The sequence below is a fragment of the Peromyscus californicus genome, unplaced genomic scaffold (genome assembly GCF_007827085.1).
Source record: "Peromyscus californicus insignis strain IS unplaced genomic scaffold, ASM782708v3 Scaffold_9__1_contigs__length_137607984, whole genome shotgun sequence".
NCBI classification, from domain to species: Eukaryota; Metazoa; Chordata; class Mammalia; order Rodentia; family Cricetidae; genus Peromyscus; species Peromyscus californicus.
Genome location: NW_026294617.1, coordinates 35,237,443 through 35,257,249, shown reverse-complemented (window position 1 = coordinate 35,257,249; position 19,807 = coordinate 35,237,443). Strand labels below are relative to the sequence as shown.

Genomic DNA, 19,807 nt, shown 5'->3' with positions numbered 1-19,807 from the left:
ACTGACTCTGAATGTCTTAGGACTTAAACACGTGCAACAGCCTCTGCAGACCGTCTGGCCTTAGGAAGACTCAAACCGAGTTGAAAACTGGAATGGGGCCTGGAGAGAGCTCACTCATAAAGTGCTTGCCGCACAAGCACAAGGACCTCACTTTGACTCCTCGTAGCAACCACATAAGGGAAAAAAAGCTGGACATGGTGACATATTGCTGCAGTCACAGTGTTAGATCAGTAGAGACAGGGGGATCCCTGCTGCCCAGTCAGATTAGCTGAATTGATAAGCTCCAGATTCGGTGAGAAACCCTGCCTCAAAATGCAAGGTGGAGGGGCTGAGAGATGGCTCAGCAGTTAAGAGCACTGACTTCTCTTGCAGAGGACTTGGGTTCGATTCCCAGCACCCACTTGGTGGTTCACAAAAGTACATAACTCCAGCTTCAAGTGATGTGACTTCCTCTTCTGACCCCCACAGGCACCAGGCATGCTCGTGGTGGTGCACAAACATATATGGAAGCAAAATACTCATACACATAAAATACTTGAAAGAGAGAGAGAGAGAGAGAGAGAGAGAGAGAGAGGGAGGGAGGGATAGAGAGAGAGAAGAAAAGAAGAGTAAGGTGAAGAGCAGTTGAGGAAGATAACTGACATTAACCTCTCTGACCTCCACACATATGTACATACCCATATATGCCCACAGGAACATGTATACACGCACACACACACACACACACAAACACACACACACACACACACACACACACACACACACACACACACACACGTTTGTTTGCATTTGTTTCTTAAAAGAACCATGAAAGAGCTTCATAGTTGCTTTCAAAGCAACAGAAACCTAATGTATATGAAACTTAAGAACTACTTTCCGTTTTCTGCAAAGTAAGTGCAGGTACAGATGTAAGGAAAAAGTGTTCATGTGTTAGCAGCATTGGTGCTTCAAAAAACATGTGCTTTGCATACTCGACAAATGTGAACTGGTCTGTGCTGAGGAGCAGGCAATCTAGGTGCTGGGTGTTCTGTGGAATGTTCTGCATGTTCCAGCAGCCCAATGTGGGGCCAACCTTGCTGCACCTCCTTGGCGTTCCTCACAGTTCTCCCATGCTGCTATGATGTCAGCTGTACATCTCCATTTATCTAAGAAGGGCAGGAGAGTGTCAGCCTCCTGTGACTCATTTTATCAGCATTTCCAATGCATCCTCAGCCGCCTTTAGTTCTGTTCTCATTACCAGCACTGGGTCAAATGTCCTACCAGAGTTGCAAAGCCGTTTTGGAAAACAGAATAATATTATAGTTGCCCTAGACCACGGGTCAAGCCAAATTCCATCCTTATTCCAAATTCAGCCACCTCAGTGTAAATAAAGCTTTATTGCTACACAGTGCTTACCTTCTGCATTGTCTATGACTGCTGACAGGTTACCAGGGAGAAATTGAACAGTTACAGCATATAACATGTTACCTACAAACCTAAGAACATCTGCTGTCTCACCTTTTACTGGAACAATCTTGCTCAGACCAGTCAGGAAAAACTGAACACAGTGGTAACTGGTTTCCATGAAATAAAGGAAAAAGAGAAAGAAGGAGGAATGTTTGGCAGTACCAACAGTGTGTGCCACAGATGGGATAATGTCTGTTTAAGTCACAGAGTCATTTTGAATATATAATTATTCTTACTCCTTTGTTTCTTCTTGAATCAAGAGAGTTTAGAAAGGTGGAATATACAGTATTGTGTGATTGACAGCCGTGATGTATCATGAAAGCAGAAGATAACTCATTTAGGATTTTACATAGCACTCTATATAAAGTGTTCTCCAAGTCTTAAGTTGCTACTTCATTGGTTACTGTCCTTTTAACCCATTTCTCTTAGGTTCTTGCATACACTGAGGGACTTCATGGGAAATGGATGTTCAGTGAGATCCGAGCTGTGTTTTCGAGACGCTACCTTCTGCAGAACACGGCGTTGGAAGTATTCATGGCAAACAGAAGTAAGTCTCTGAAGGAGGCTGCAAGATGTGTTCACCCTTGATACTATTCATTTACATGTACAGTACTGTTTGATTATTGTCTGTATTTCCTTTTGTGTGCTATCACCAAAGCGAAGTGTGTTTGAAGATGTTCATTTTGGTTTCATAAGGACAGAGCTGTAGAGAAGGCTCATCTTCTATGAAAACTCATTGCCATTTCAGATAAGCCACAGTAGGCCCTTGAATATTGTGTCCTGAGTGGGCAGTTCTCCTGTGGTTTGCTAAAGTGCCTTCTTTTCTTCTACCACAGCTTCTGTGATGTTCAATTTTCCTGACCAAGCAACAGTTAAAAAAGTTGTCTACAGCTTGCCTCGGGTTGGAGTGGGGACCAGCTATGGTTTGCCACAAGCCAGGTAATTATATCATGTTACACATTATCCGTGGTTTGTTTACATATAGTAATTTCTAAGCCCAAGGACATTCTTTCTGTGTGGGTTATTTATGGAGAAGGAGATTATGGGAACCGCTGCACTGGGAGTTAGAGAGTGACGAGGGCAGACTTACTAAAAATGTCTCCACTGTCTGCAGTGATTACAGTCACAGTTAACATATAAAGAAGACATCTCTTTCTGGGTGGTGGTGTCGTGTGCCTCTCATCCCAGCACCAGGGAGGCAGAGGCAGAGGCAGAGGCAGAGGCAGAGGCAGGTGGATCTCTGTGAGTCCAAGGCCAGCCTGCTCTACAAAGTGAGTTCCAGGACAGCTACACAGAGAAACCCTGTCTTGAAAAATGAAAAACAAAACAAAACAGAAAGAAAAACAAAGGAAGAGGAGGAAGAAGAAGAAATCTTTCTAGTTAAAACATACAGTACTAGTATACCAAAAGCCTCTAATGGTGTTTGTGATTAAGTACTAGGGAATAGCATATCAATTATGGTTTTATAAATGCTAAATATAAATGGCTGTTTATTAAGGTAATAAAACATCTTGGAATTTCTTTTTTTTAATTTTAAATAATAATAATTATTATTATTATTACTTGGTGTGAGTGCTGTATCTGCATGCATGCCTGCATGCCAGAAGAGAACATCAGATCCCATTATAGATGGTTATGAGCCACCATGTGGTTGCTGGGAATTGAACTCAGGACCTCTGGAAGAGCAACCAGTGCTCCTAACCTCTGAGCCATCTCTCCAGTCCCTTGGAATTTCTTGAGAATAATAGTTATTCATTATGGTATAGTTTTAACTTTTACCTAAATCCTTCATCTTAGTATTTTTTAAGAATCATTCAAAACTTAATTTTATTAAATGTTATTAAGTTACTAATCTAAGTAGAAAACACAGTTACTAATTATGTGTATCATCGACGCTTGAATCCATGAAAGTGAGTACCTGAATAAAAGCGCTCTCTCTCTCTCTCTCTCTCTCTCTCTCTCTCTCTCTCTCTCTCTCTCGCTCTCGCTCTCGCTCTCGCTCTCGCTCTCGCTCTGTGTGTGTGTGTGTGTGTGTGTGTGTGTGTGTGTGTGTGTGTGTGTGTAACAAAAAGGCTCCATACTTAAGACATTGCTGGTCCTGGTTCAGATTTTCAGTGACGTCAGCAATCTGGATTGGTTTCGTGATCACAAAATCACCGTTGCTGCCTCAGACGCCCCATATCCATCTTCACACAACCAGTAGAGAGAAGACACAGCTAATTTCTCTTTAAATGTTTATATTTTAAGAGGGTCATATTTCTCAGAAGCTTCTGAGAATCTTTATCACAAGTCCCTTTTGCTAGAAGAGATCATCTTACACCTCTAAAACAGCAGGAGTGTTTGCTGACTTGGCCCAGGGGTCCCCTGCATTCTAGGGCTTTGGAAAACACACCTTTGATTCCTTGCCACGTCCTCCCTGACTAGGAAGAGGATTATATCCACAGACTGGTGGAGGTGTGCTCTGCATAGAGAAACAGCACTGTGCAGCACAAACTGTTAAGTCCTTGAAGATTAGTGCAGGGCACTCCTGTGTGGAAAAGCCAATTTTTGTCCATCTTCCCTAAATAGATACCAGACATTCTAAAGATAGGGACTGTGTTTTATTTATCTTTCAACTTGTAGCTCACAGCTCAGTGCATAATTGCAAAAATGCTTTCTAAGTGCTCTTCACTAGGATTCCCTTGCATTCTGTCTGACCTGTTCTCTTTACGCTTCCAGTACAGGAGCAATTTGTGTGCATGTGTGTACATGCTCAGCATGTTCGTGAGGAGAATGACAAGATTAAACCAAGACATTAGTAGATAATGAAGCATGTATAAACAATTCAAGTCAAAGAAAAATGCATTTAATCTATCAAAAACAATGAGAGAGGTTTGTAAGGCTTGTCCTTATTGATTGTCTCCAAGCTGACTCATTGTAATCACTACTTCCTTCCCAAGTGCTCACAGACTATACATTTAATCATCAGTTCATTCATTTTTTCGGGAATGAACATTAAGAATACACAAATAGGTCTATCTTTCCCCTGGTTAAGTGTGAGCTTCTGCCCCCTAGCATCTTACTCAATGACCATAGTTCCGGAGGGGCATATATGATTTCCTGCCATGCTTTTGATTCATTTAAAACAAACAAAAATTTCCTTACCATCTGCCTTACCTATTGTGAATATCAATTTTCTTTGACTTCTGAAAGATTACCTTTTGGAGTAGAAAAATAAATAATCAATAGATTTGCCTTTTCTGTCACTTCATAAAGCCATGGACTCTGAACACCACGTTGGTCTCTTGGCTTGTTTTTTCCTTAAAGTCTCCACTTATTCTTACTTTCCTAGCAATATTCTTGCAGTCTCAGTTTGCATATTTCTGAGACTTGTAGTCTTAGAAGTAGCAAAGAGGCTAGGAGAACTACATATAGGCCTAGACCTGCCACTATAAGCTGAGTAATAATAAATGTCCCTAACATCTAGAAAGAACGCAGTATATACTGGTTAAAAGAATGAATGATATTAGACAAGAGGAATAACATTCTCACATACCATAAAATGGGAAAATATCTTTGTAGGGGTTTTCCAAATTGAAATATTGTTTGAAAGACAAAGTAAAGGTACTGTAAATGTGTATATGCAGTATATCCTTGTGTACATTCGTGCACATACCCACAGATGAGGGTGCATAGGTAGGTAAAGTATATATACACTGACCCCTTTCCACTCCCTTAGGCTGCATATGTCTGCTGTGGAAGATCTTATGAGGTTTTGAGAATTGTCAGAAGGAAGAAATACCATGTTCTTCCAAGGAGAAGCTCTCTGGTGTGTCCCGACAAATTAATGAAGACTCCAGATATCTGTGCTATGCTTTCTTGACACCTGGTTCTGTCAGTATATGCAAAATTAAGTCAGCTCTCAGGATCTTTCAGCTAAAGCCTGCAGACAATTTTAAACAACAAAGCATTATCAAATTCAAAAGCGGCTATCTTCCCCCCAAACAACTGGCTTCAGCATCCCCTGGCCTAGACTAAGACAAGCTCACTAAGGAGGTCACATTGCAAATCAGATTGTTGCTTAATAAGCAAAAGTTTAGGACAAAAGGACAATAGCATAGCCTCATGAATGTCTCTCTGATTAATTAATATTTACAGTGTGGTTCACTGAGTACCTCCCATATCTGAGGGACAATTTGTGTCTTAATTATGACAGGACCATTTCCCTTAAATCTTAAAGCACTCACATTTTATAAAACTAATGAGGTTCTTACCCTAATTTACAAGTAAGAAAACTTAGAATTAGATAACTTATCATTGCTCCTACTTTTTTAATTCTCATTTTTCATCTTCTATCAAGGTGACTCGTGTTGGTCCTATAAAACAGTTTTTTCATACTGGACAAAAAAATTACTGGCAAACACTCACATCTCACATGTGATATTAACTACTGTTCTATGTTTTCTATCCAGACATCAGGATCCAAAGGAAATGCCCTGGCTGTAATTAGAGTTGATGGTTTTAAGCTATCACTGTTGCTATGTTACTTGATGCTTTTCATTTCTCACTTTCAACACTAGGTAGTCCTCATTTTCCATATGACTTTGAGGAGCCTAAGGTTTGTTTCGGTGTTTACCAGGCTCAAAACATAAGATCTCAGTGAGGAGTTAGTTTGGGTCCAGAAAAGTGAAGGTCCTAGCTTCAGGTTTGGTTCCAATGCTTGAGAAACTATAAAGTGCTCAGTAGATGCATGCCCTTTCAGAAACTGCAGCTGCTTAGAGAGAACCACACACAGTACCTCCCTGTCTTTTCATCAGGGTTAGACTCCAAGGAGCCACTTGTTTTTAAGATAGTGACTTAGCCATCTTGCCCCAGTACACAGAGTATCTTATGCTAAGTAATATAGAGAAAGCAGATTTAATTCCCAGTTTCAGAGGCTGATCATGCAAGATCCAGCCTTATCTACTCAGCCTGTGGTGAGGGTTCCTTGGAGCAAGAAAGGAAAGTGGCCGTGTAAGATGGGTCCAAACTTGCAGAGCTTCCTTATCCATATAGCCTGTTGTCTTTGAGAATTGACTCACTCCATAAGACCATCATTAATTCCTCCTGAGGACAGTGCCCCTATGGCCTAGCACCTTTCATAAGGTCCCTCTTCTTGAAGATCCCACCACTTCAACACTACTGTCCTGGAGACCAAGCTCCAGCTCATGAACCTTTGGTAGACATGCTCAGACAGTACCAAGACCATAGCAGGCATTGAGTTCTGAGTGAGTATTTCAGCTGAACTGCTTAGTGGACAGAACTGCTAGGTGTTTCTCTTGGCCAAGGAGCATTGTGAAAAAAATTACTGTAACATTAAAGGTAACATGAATTTTAACAGTTTCAGGACCAAGTGTCTTTATCATGCTTTTATAAATATACTAGGTTTCCCCTTAATTTTCAGGTAAACACTGTGAACCTATAAGTACACAATGATGCTGCTATGTTTATGTCCCTGGGCCTATGTATGTTTTCAGAGGTCTCATTTTGTTGTTTTGCATTGGTTTTGACATTCGTGGTGGGTATCAATCATGCGGGTGGAGACTGCACTTTGTATTTCCTTCGTTCAGTGGCAGGCACCATGCCACTGAGATGAAGGCTGATGCTCGCAGGCAGGCACTTGTGTAACTAGTAGTTTGTTGTCATCCAGTAGGTTTGCTGTGTGGTTTAAAGTCTACCATAATTTATTTTGAGCACAGTTAAATCATTTTTGTTCCAGTGTACTGTAATTAGCCATTTGCAACTGTATTTTCACAGATAGAGCTGCTTCCAGACTTGTCCTTTTCTATAATAGAAGTCTCAATAGAGCTGGTTTCTACAGATAAATATCTTATAATCCACCCATGAAGGCCAAGCCACAAATTACTGAATGATCTCAAACAGAAAAGTTAGTTGCAAGTGGACTTTTGACAGTTGTGACTCAAAGTGTCTTTCTGGTCTGCTTACGAATAGGAGGATATCACTGGCCACTCCTCGACAGCTTTATAAATCTTCCAACATGACTCAGCGCTGGCAAAGAAGAGAGATCTCCAACTTCGAGTATTTGATGTTTCTCAACACTATAGCAGGTAAGGTGCCTTGCTTTTCAGACCATCAGAGTATTAGGTGGTATAACCTGATAGATGTCTTGTTTTCGTTGGAGCTCAGATGTAGTAGTAGGGTAAACATGATGCATTTACACTGGAGTCTGTCGGGAGCTGTGCAGCTGATAGCAAGGTTATGATACTTGCTTGCTCTCCTTCTGCCTTTTCCTTTGCTGGCAGAATTGTCTGAAAGTTTATTAGTCAACTAACTATTGCTAGACTATCTAGAAATAATAATGGGAAAATATGGTTTCACTCCTTGGTCATTCTCAGCAGAAGCAACCAGACAAGAGAAGAAGAGACTCCTGCCTAGCATGGATATTGCCTGGATTAGGCCAAGATCTTACAGCATCTTTTTTCTTAAAGTCCTCAAATAAGAATAAAAACACAGATTATATTTCCTAACTGATGAGCACAGTTACAGTGCTTGTCAATTAAGAGAACACAGTGGCTTGTTTTCTTCCTCCTGATCAGAGGTTTGTGGATGGCTCAGTGGATGTTGGTGAAACCTGGTCCCTCCCTCTTTTTATGTAAATTGAACTTCAAGACCCCTGAGTCATTCTGATTTGTGGAGTTTGCTTCTATGAACCAGGCTGTGTGGAGCCATACCTTGGCAGACGGATCTCAGCAGTGGCCTAGATGCCTGTATCAGACCTGTGTTTACTATTGGTGTGACTCCTCACAGTAGATGCAGTAGTGCTAGTCCCTGAATCATTGTGTTTAAAGGTGACTGAATATTCATGGAGATACTACAGGCACTAGAACATGGTTGGTCAACAAAAAGGAATAAAGTTATTTGAAATATTTTTTCTTTTAGTCATAAATACATGTTAATATGTGTATTCATATATAGCAAACTTGTATCTTAAGGAAACCTGTTTGCTTCCTAAAAAGTAAATGAACTGTATAATACTATTAAGTTACTATATCATTTGCACCCACACAAGAAATGAACATAAATGAATGAAAGGGAAATAACTTAGTTTCCTTGGCAAAAATCCCTCAGCACTATGACTGTTAGTTCCCAGAACCCTACACATAGCAAAACCCGAGGTTGCACAGGTCCCATGTGCCCCTCCCACATCCATGAAACCAACTGCATTAGCTGTAGCTCTCACATGATGTGAGTGCCATGTGAGCCCATGCCAGCCTTATCATTCAGACAAGAACAGGACAAGGGCGGTGTCGGTTCTAGATAAGTACATTTTTAAAAGTACTTTTTATTAGGGAGTGTTGCAACTCTGGGGGAAAGGTGTCCTGAATGCTCAGGGGAGTCAGGCACTACCTTGAGCTAGCTGCCAGGACAGCTCTGGCAGCTGGAGCTACAATGGGACAGCTCAGCTTTGGAGGGAAAGGTATCCTGACTGCTCACGGGAGTCAGGCGGATACCTAGAGTTGGGGTGCGGTGGGGGATGGTCTCCCCGCAGGATATAGCAATCCTGCTCCTCTCCTGGAGAGCCTCTATAACTGAGCTTTGCTCAGTCCCCACTTAAGTGGGCTTTCCAACAGAGCTCTGCTTCTTCTCCAGCCCAAGATGTTGCTTCTTTTGCTTTACTCTGCTAAAGGTGAAACCCCTGCAGAAATGTAGCAGTCTCCTCTGCTCGTTACTTTTTCTGCTCCACCTAGCTCAGTCCCCTAAGAGACGTCTTAGCAAGGTTCTTCTTCTCTGTGCCAATGAATGAAGATCTTCACACCCAAGACTCTTTTAAGAAAGATATTTATTTGGGAAGGACGAGTCCAGGAGAGCGGCTGCCTCTACCAGGGTGGGAAAGAACAGCCCACAACTGAACAGGCAGGGTGGTTTATATAGGATCTCTTGGGGGCGGAGTTTCTCCAGGGAGAACGTCTTCTGTCCAGGATTGGTTAGTTTTTTTGTTCAGGGATTGGTTGGTTTTATGGGTTAGGGGCAGAGATGGCCCTGATTTCAGAGTCAAACTGTGTTTCTTTCATTGGCCTTTCTTAGCTTTTTGGCTCAAATTTTAAGGCCAGGGCATATTTCTTTCACTGGCTCTGATTCCTGTAGCATGAATCTTAAAAGTTCTTATTAATAAAATCAAACCTGAGGCCAGTTATTGGGGTGAACACTGGAAGGTCAGAAAATCAGAACAAGCCACAGCTATCTCACCTCGCTGGATCTTCAGCTGGTCTTGTTTCCTCAGACTGGAGGCCTCTGAGTCCTCATCCAGAATGGGTCTCAGCTGAACTGTGCTACTAGAAGCCTGAAAGCTTAACCAGCCAAATGCTTCTAGTTTCTGGTCCTCACGCCTTATAAACCTTTCTGCTTTCTACCACCACTCCCTGGGATTAAAGGCTGCTTTCTGGGATTAAAGGCGTGAGTCACCATGCCTGGCTGTTTCCAATGCGGCCTTGAACTCACAGAGATCCAGAGGGATTTCTGTCTCTGGAATGCTAGGATTAAAGGTGTGAGTGTCACCATTTTCTAGCCTCTGTATCTAGTGGCTGTCTGTTCTCTGACCCCAGATAAGTTTATTAAGGTACACAATATTTTGGGGAACACAATACCACCACATATTCCAGGGACCAAGTGTGTTTCTTTGGCACTGCTTTCAGAGTCAGGGCGTATTTCTTAGGTTCTAGGTTCAGGGATAAAGTGTTTCTTTCACTGGCTTGGGTCCCAGATCCAGGGTGTGTTTCTTTCACTGGTTCTGGGCTCCACGGTCAGGGTGGGTTTCTTTAGCTAGCCCTTTTTCCCTACACTTTTGGTCCTGTCCGAACTATAGACACCCAATTCACAGTTGCAGAGAGTCAATGCTTCTTAGGTAAGTACATGACTTCACAGCAAAGCATAATCACCCACTAAAGAGAAGAGGGTCAGAACCCCAGGCAGGCCACCTGTGTGTCCCACAGAGAAGAGGGTCAGAACCCCAGACAGGCCACCTGTATGTCCCACAGAGAAGAGGGTCAGAACCCCAGACAGGTCACCTGTGTGTCCCACAAAGAAGAGGGTCAGAACCCCAGACAGGCCACCTGTGTGTCCCACGGAAAAGAGGGTCAGAACCTGTAGCTATAAGTTTTCCTGTGTCCCGCCCAGACCTGCAGTCACTCAAAACCAAGTAAACACACAGAGGCTTATATTAGTTATGAACTGGATGGCCTATAGCTCAAGCTTCTTGCTAGCTAGCTCTTATATCATAAATTAACCCATTTCTATTAATCTGTGTTTTGCCATGTGTTCTGTGGCTTTACCAGTCTGCTGGCATCTTGTTCCTTGGGCAGCAGGCTGACATCTCTCCAGCTCTGCCTTTCTCCTTCCTCTCTCCCTCGGATTTCCCACCTGCCTCTAAGCTGCCTTGCCATAGGCCAAATCAGCTTATTTATTAACTAATGGGAAAAACATATAGTCACCTCATACAGAAAGACATCCCCCAGCATTTCCCCTTTTTTTATCTAATCAAAAAGGAAGATTTTAACTTTAACATAGTAAAATTGGATATAATAGAACAATTATCAAGCAAGAATTACAGTTATAATATCTAGGCCATTTGTACTTGGCAAAATTAAAGAAAATATTCTATTCTCTAGCCTATATTTGTGAGTCTAAAGTTTCATATCTAATTTATCTTTTATCATAACCAAGGAAAATTATAATTATAACTCTCTAGTCTTCAACTACACCAAAGACCCCAGAAGGATATAATATTACCTAAGTAAACAGGAAGTGCATTTTGCAAGCAAATTCCAAAAATCTAGAATGACAGAGACAGCTGGCTACCTGGACAGTTACCCAAAGTTACTCTGTGACATTGGGGCATCCTTCTTCAGCCTATAGGCCTAGAGTCTCTCAGTCGCTTCTCTCTGTGTCCTATAGAATGGCGGTTTCTTCTGTGAAGCAGGAACATGAAGGACCATCTCGCCTTGTAAAGTTCAGTGGTTACCTTCCTATGGGTCCTGCATGTCCAGTTTATATAACATCTTGTCAAGCAGTCCAGGCAAGAGCAGTTTCTTGCCCAAATGGCTATTTTTGCCAAGAAAAAGATAAACTCCATATAGAGTGTAAATCAATAAATCAGTGCTGCCAGGAGCAGACATGTCTCACTGTCCAGAAAAGTCCAAGCTTTTAAAACATTTTAAATGCCATATTATGTAGGTCTTTGAAGTGTTTGAAGATCACCTACCTAATTGAAATATATCTATGTATAGCTATAAAACTGAACTAACATAAATATAAACGTGATTATTATAGATGACTAATTATTAATCTGTATTTCTTAATTACATTACAATTTTAAATGAGTTGCTTAAACATAATACATTAAACAAGAATAGAAATATATATACAGTATAACAAAATTAACTTTAAAATTGTTATAAACTAAAATCTATAGCAATGTAAAACATTTAAAAGAAGTTGCTCTTTAAAAGCAGATTCAGCCAGGTGGTGGTGGCACATTCCTTTAATCCCAGCACTCAGGAGGCAGAGCCAGACAGATCTCTGTGAGTTCAAGGCCAGCCTGGGCCAGCCTGGTCTACAGAATGAGATCCAGGACAGGCACTAAAACAACACAGAGAAACCCTGTCTCGAAAAAACAAACAAACAAACAAAAAGTAGATTCAATAATCTACCTTTTCATTCTATCATATCTATATCCTATCCTCCCTTTTTTCTTTTAGAAAGATATTGACTATGACCAATAACAATTTGTAACTGATCTCTAACAAAGATAAATAGCCATAATTCAGTTTTTGGGAATGTGGGTGTAGTTTTCTAGGCTACTTCCTGCTGATTGTGGGCACTGGTAGTCTTATGGGGATTCTGAGAAAATTTGAGATAATGTTCAAGGCCTGGGAAGACCAGTTATAATCTTTGTTGATAGGTAACATCCATTAAAGTTCAGGAGGTCTGGTTTGATCAAATCTGATCCATCTTAACCTGGAACAAATCCATAGCCTCTTGCTTCCTGTGGAAACAAAAGCAGAGCCTCCTTTCCAAAGCAACATATCCTTAGATCCAAATTTTAAAGTCAAGATACCTTTAAAATATATATATTGGTTAAATTCAGCAGCCTTTACAATCAAATGTCTTTTTGCAGTTAAAAATCCCAAAGACAATATAATTCAGACTCTGTGTGTGATTTCTATCTTTATGTGGCTTATTTTTTGTATTACTTTTACTGTCTCTTTAAAAGACTTTATTTTTTAAAACTATTTCTTTATATAACTGTCTATCCTCCTTTTCTTCTCTCTTCCAAGCCTACATACATTTTTACACACACTGTAAACCATTTAGAGTTTTATACCATCTGAATCTGACTTATTGTGAATCTATAATCCTTCTCTGACCAGGAGAGATTTTTAAACTGCTAAACTGTGTGTTTAGTACTGAAGCAGCAGCCTTGGCTCCTGACTCCGCCCATTTCAGCTTTTCAAGATGGCGAAGGTAATTCACCTCCAGGTCTGGGAGCCATGCTCCCTGCTAACTCTGGGAGGCAGTGGGTCCATGCCTCCATCCAACAGCGTGTAGCCCAGAAACTTTTTTTTTTTTTTGTCTGTACTGGCCAAAGCTAAATCCACCACAAAGTGCAGCTTGGAGATGCCTTTGTGTACCATGGTGGGAATCCGCCATGCTGCAGGTCAAGCCCACATGCTGCAAACCCGCCATGCTGTAGCTCAAGTCCGCAGGCTGAGGCTGGCCTGAGAGACACACTAGGAAGCTGTTTTTTAGCTCCATTTTAGAATCTTTTTTTAAGTTCTCTCAAGTTTTAGATGGAAAGTCAAGCCAACACGTTGGGCAGCCAAATGTAGTCTTGGTGAGGGACGTTTCACTGATAGAAATGTACAAGCCACTATGATGAGCATACAATTTCCCTGTGCTATACAGCAGCTCTAATTGTTTGGGGAAAAAATTCCAGAACCAGGAAAACCAACTGAGTTATACACAAAGATATTCCAAGGACCACAAAAACCTTTTACTGATTTTTTTTTTTTCTTTTACAAAGGCTGACCACAGCTATTAAAAAAAAAAAAAAAAAAAAAAAAAAAAAAAAAAAAAAACCTGTGTCAGTTAAAGAGTTAAGACAAGTATTATCTGAGTCCTTAGACGACTTCTACTTTCTACTCCGTTCTGTAATCATGAGTGTATTTCCTCAATTTATATCTTAATAAATTCTGTTGCCCATTTAGTAGACTCACTGATAGATTCACAACATGCCCCCACAGTTGGGCATGGTTGCGCAAGCCCGCCAGACCTAGACACTTCCGCCTAGCCAGTTCTGGGTCAAAATAGCCATTTCTGGGTCAAAACGTCTCTTGTGACCAGGACCCCCTGCTTCGCATGGTTGCATAAAGCGCGCAACGCAATCATGTGATCTACACGCATGCGTGGAGTAGCCACATGAGCCTGTGTACACATGCGCAAACCAGCCTTTATAAGCCGGCGCCATATTACCAGCTGCTCTCTTTATGCACATGTCTTCCTAACAGGCCTGAGCACACCTGTCTCCCTCTCTCTTATCTTAATAAAACTGTTAGTGGATTTTGTCGTGTTTCGTGACATTTCCTCGCAGGGTAAGAGTGCTACCAAAATAACTAACACTCACATGGATTGATCGTAATAGAACACCACACAGGCCACCTGTGTGTCCCACAGAGAAGAGGGTCAGAACCCCAGACAGGCCACCTGTGTGTCTCAGGACAGACGCTGGACTTTGAGGCTTTCCCTCTATCACAGGTTCTCTCCTTCAGAAGAAATGTGTAACATGGTAACATTTTGTGGCAGTTGCCATGTTTGGTTCTATGTCATATTTTTATGCTGCTGCTTTTAATGTTTGTTGCTTCTACTATTTTATTGTATGTGTTTGACCATAGAGATAGTTTCCCATGTGTTTAGTGATCTAGAATGTAGGTGTCATTTTATTAGTTCTCCCAGAGAATTGGTTAATTTTTTAGCAGCCTCCTAAGCTGTATTTCCCTGTCTTATTTTATTTTATGTGTGTATGTGATGTGTGTGCAGGCATGTGCACAAGGTGTCCAGCTGTATCACTATCTACCTTACTAATCTGAGAAAGGCTCTCTTGCTTAAACTGAAACTAGGCTGGCAGCCAGGAAATTCCTCCTTCATCCCCCACAGGCTTATGTGCCCACTCCAGCTTTCTCATGTGGATTCTAGGGACTTGAGCTCAGGTCCTCATACTTGAGCAACAGGAGCTCTTAACCACTAAACCGACTCCCCAGCCCTGTTTCCCTTATTTATAAACTCAAAAATGAATCAATTTTAATCACTCTTATACAATATAAAAATGTTTACTCAGGTTTACATTCATTCTTTATTTTTGTAAATATAATTTACCATCTATATTTCAGGTTATTAACTCTTTACTTTTGAAATTCATGTCTTTCTTTATATTAAGAAGTATTTCAAATTATTAAAAATTTTTGTTTAAATAGTATATGATTTTCAGATACATAATTATTTGTCTGATATTTGGAAGATAATATTGTTTTTTATGTTTGTCTGCAATATTTTTTCTATATTCTGTGTTAAGACTTTCTTCTTTATTGAGGTATATATTAAGCAAGGGCAGTGTCTGCTGCAGAAGTAACTAGGTCCAACACATGCAAGACCTGGAAAGCAATTGCCCTTGGAGCAGGGGGGAAAAATAACAGATTCATTTTCTTGCATTAGATGAGCTTGGGTTTTTCCTTGACTGGGCTAGCTCTTTGGAGCTGTTAGATAAGACAGCTGAAGAGCAGGGTGAGGTGCCTCACCTATAGTTGAGTTTCTAGAACAGCAGGTATTCTAATGGTGATACCTGCTGTTCTAAGTTGGAATGTGCATAGAACAGTCTCTGATTTACTTTTTTCCAGAGCTAGTTGCTGTCCTTGCTGATGCCCTTAGTGAATGAGTGTCAGTGAATTCCAAAGCTGTGGTATGGTGCCCCCTGAAACCACATCATGCCTGTTTCTCTCTGAGAGTCACTTTGTTTGACTAGGTCAGGATGCTTCTTCTAAATCTGGGTAAGAGATAACTTTGCAGTCCCTTCTAAAAGTTACACTTGAAGCCAAGGGTGGCACATGCCTGTAATTTTAGTGTATGGGTGGCTGAGGCAGGAGGATGGTGAGTTTGAGTCCAGCCTGAATTACAAAGCAAATCCAAGGCCAGCTTGGGATATATAGTGAGATTCTATTTCAGAAGGCTGTGAGCAGAGTAGAAATGTGAGTGAATGTAATGAGCTGCGTACGAACAGCATAGAAACCAGCATGCCTGCTTTTGTTTCACTTCTTAGAAACCTTGGGTTTCTAAGCCAGAGTTTGCGGACAGAAAAGGTAGGATGGGAGGGAATTGGGATATGAGCAATAGCAGGAGGGTGGTGAATAGGGAGGAAAGTAAGAGACTGAGTGTGTGTTGTGGGGAAAAAGCCATCCTAGCTTCCTGCACTCACTCTTCTCCGAGTGAGGCTGCAGCCAGCAGCACCTGCACCACCTGGGGTGACAGATGTAGGTGCTCCTGTTCTTCTGCAGCCCTACAGTGTTAGAAATGTCACTGGACACAGCAGTCTGCCTTTCAGAGCCTCAAAGTGGGCCTCATGCTGCAGGTTTGAGCACCATTGCTCTAGCCGTCTGAAAACCGGTTGCCATAGTAAGCTTTGCATACAAAGACATTTGGAATATCAGGCATAGATGTGTACATCTGTCTGCATGTGCACATACACACGTCCAAGTATGTGTGTGTGTTCATGTGAAGAGTGCATGCATGTGGAGGCTAGAGGTCCACCTTGACTGTCATTCTTGGCCAGGGAGCTCCAGGGATCTGCCCTTCTCCACCTCCCTAGCAATGTGATTACAAGTGCACAGCCTACACCCAGGTTTTTCTTACAAATGGGTGCTGGGGTAGAGCTGAGGATGCCATGCTGAAGTAATGAGTGCCTTACCAAATGAGGTATCTTTCAACCCTGGAAGCATTTGGGATGCTGAAGCAAGAAGATTTAAAGTTCTAGGCCAGCCTGGGCTGCAGAGCAAAACTCATCTTTTTTTAAAAAAGGTATAGAGCTCACACAAAGAAGCAAGCCATTTACAGGTGTTGATTGTAATGAAAGATTACGTGGAGATACAGACTACTCAAGGAAGGTTTAAATGAACTCTTCAAGGATTTGGACAGATGTCTGTGATGATCCAGGCAAAAATGAATGCTTAGAAGTAGAATGGCAGTGGGGGAGGTTTGTGAATGTCCCAGACGCTCTACTGGGCCTTCTCAGCGACTCTTCTGCCATCAACCATGAAGTTCTAAGTGAGTCCCAGTTTGTATTGAGTGCCAGCACTGGCACTCTGGACAGTGGCATTAAATAGACTTGTTCATTATGTTGGTGAATCTTGGTATGTGTGATCCACTGTATGAATTCACTGGGATTGTGGGCGTGGGGTTCTTACAACCAAAACTAAGTCAAGGAGCAGAATCAGAGTCTAATATGGAATGATCCTTTTAAGTTTGATACTTTTGATTAAAGCAGGTCAGTGTGACTTCATAAATTTCATATTTTTTCAACATTTTAGTTGCATTCTTACACACTTGAGTTTATTGTCTGTGCTAAAATAGCTTCCCTGAATCCTACAATCCATCGCATGGCCCATTCTGTGGTGATACTTCTTAATGTCTGTTTGACTTGGCTGGTTTTCCATTCTCATCTCTAGATGCTTGAAACAATGAGACTAGAAACGTGTGGCAACAGCTGCTTTATAGAGCATGGCATAAGGACAGTGGACTTTTCAAGCCTCATGTGATAAACATCCTACATGCTCACACAGACACAAACAGTTGCATATATATTAGAGAGGTTGCCAAATACTCAGAAAACATGGTTTTTCAAAGAAATTTCCTAAAGCCCAATAATGTGTTCAGTCTTTGTCCTATTTATAAATTTAACAAATATTCACTAAGAATATGGAAGTGTTAATTAAGACTTAAGTAGCACCTAAGCCTAGCTGTGTGAGAGTTGACATCTTGTTGATTTTGTCTACTCTCATCCCTGGTGCTGTGTCCCTGGGAACCTGCACACACATGGGTTCTAGCAGCACCTTCTCTGCTCCCTAGGTATTGTCAGGACAGTGTCTCTGTGTGTCCTTGGCTGGCCTGACCCTCCTGCAACATCCTCCAAGTGCCGAGATTTCAAACATGTATCTTCACACCCAGCTTTATTTAATTAAATATACCTTGAAGGTTTAGCTTTTAAAATGAATGAGAGTCCAGATTAGAACTATGGTATTTAATTCTTTTTTAAATACTTGAGATGGCTTTCAAAAAACCATTAAATTATAGTAGATTATGTGAAATAATTTTAATGATGTTTGGAATTCAACTGGAAATACAGTTTTGGTCTCTGGCTCCCAGAGTTGACCTGATTTCTGCTCATCGTATTCTGACAGATACAGCCTAAGCCTCACTTTATACATTCTGAGGTAACACTAGGAAAAAGACAGTAAGAGCTGGCGTTCTTGCATTCAAACAAACAAACAAACAAACCCAGACTGATCGCTAACATAGCTTTGTGTAAATGATCCCGTTAGACTTGAGTTTTTTTCCTTTAAGGCTTTTGAGTTGTTTTTCATATGATCAGCTAATGAATTCAGCACAACTTTCCAACCCTAGCCCTGTTCTCCTGGTTAGCACTTTCCAGGTTCTTACTTCGTGATGAACAAGCTCTCCCTGGTTAATTATGTATATATTTAGCTACTGCATGTGTTGGGCTTATTATTGTCATCTAATTAGGTGTAACTTGAACTGCTTGCTTCTAGAAAAATCATTAAAAATTCTTTCCTAATGACCTAGAGATGACAAAATGTCTGTAAAGTGTGAAGACGTCAACGACATAGGAACAGCATTCTTACAGCGTGCTAATCCAGGTGCCGCCGCCATCTCATTAAACGATACTTTGCTGTCATTAACATTTTCACCAAGGAATTGCAGTTATAATTTCCTTGTCAGCTGTCTCTAGATCACTTTACCTTCAAAACTAAAGTGCCATATAAAAACATTAAATTGGATGGTTTAATTAAAAAGTTTTTTTTTTTTTAATGAAGAAACATATCCAGTGTTTCTGAGATCTCATTTACTGTGCTTCACTTTTATTGTTTGAGTAGATTAGTGTCGTGGGCTTCCAATATTAATATGCATCTTCTGAGATACATCCTCAGAAGCATAGTTAGCAGAATGTGCAACGTGGTAAGCTCTTACCACCAGCAGAGAAGGCAAGAGCCTACCAGGATAGCACAGGTGTATTTGTTACATGTGATGTGTGTGGGCTCTGCTCAAGAGAAAAGCAAAAACAGCCAACAAGTGAACGCTGGGTGACCAGAGATGATCAGATATTACTTTGGAAATATTTCCCTTTGGGAGATTTAATGCACTTATTTTTTCTCATGTCATGAAGATGTTCCATAAAATAAAGAATGCAGCCGGGCGGTGGTGGCGCACGCCTTTAATCCCAGCACTCGGGAGGCAGAGCCAGGCGGATCTCTGTGAGTTCGAGGCCAGCCTGGGCTACCAAGTGAGTTCCAGGAAAAGGCGCAAAGCTACACAGAGAAACCCTGTCTCGAAAAACCAAAAAAAAAAAAAAAAACAAAAAAAAAAAAAATAAAGAATGCTAGTTCATTGAAACTTAGGGATACAAACTTCTAAAGTACTTCATCATTCTTATTCTTCTTTGTGACCTTTGGCAGATTGTAAATTTTTAATTCAAGTAAAAAAATATATACTGACTGTCCGTGTGACAAGAGGAAGTAGAAAATTGTACCAAAAATGGGTTAATGCCATTACATTTTTTAAAAAAGTTTATTGTATTTGTTCAATTGAAATGATATTGTGAAGCTATAGTAATGTAAAAATTACTAGAGTTTTCTTATCATTTATTTTTATAGAACTTTGTAGGAATTATTAAAAATGGCTTACAAAAATTCAGAGTTAGAGAAATTGTTCTGAGCTGTGACTTTAACATCATAACATTGTGTGTGTGTGTGTGTGTGTGTGTGTGTGTGTTTTCAAAATGAGGATTTCTTTACTTTAGAATGTTTCTGACAGTAGCATAATATCATCTCCTTTATTATAAACACATTTATATTAAAATGGTAATTTCCTCAATATGTGCCCTTTTTCTTATAATATCTTCATGTACAGGAGCATTTAAATTTTCCAAGAGCACTTACTGGCCAGAGAGTATCTGCCAAGACACAAAGGTTTTTAAAAAAACAAAACAACCAAGGAGGGGCCTCTGTCTCCCTGCCTAACCTAAAGCAGTTAGCCATGGTTTATC

At 40.8% G+C, this 19,807-nt stretch overlaps 1 protein-coding gene across 6 annotated transcripts in view; it reads left to right on the top strand.

The window, feature by feature from the left end:
* Positions 1-19,807, top strand: part of Nbea (neurobeachin) — a 558,359-nt gene that overhangs the window by 453,551 nt on the left and 85,001 nt on the right. For all 6 annotated transcript variants that reach the window (XM_052730144.1, XM_052730145.1, XM_052730143.1 and 3 more), the window contains 3 exons: positions 1,876-1,993; positions 2,283-2,385; positions 7,417-7,532. In XM_052730144.1, coding sequence (XP_052586104.1) covers positions 1,876-1,993; positions 2,283-2,385; positions 7,417-7,532 — 337 coding nt within the window. The remainder of the gene's footprint in view (positions 1-1,875; positions 1,994-2,282; positions 2,386-7,416; positions 7,533-19,807) is intronic.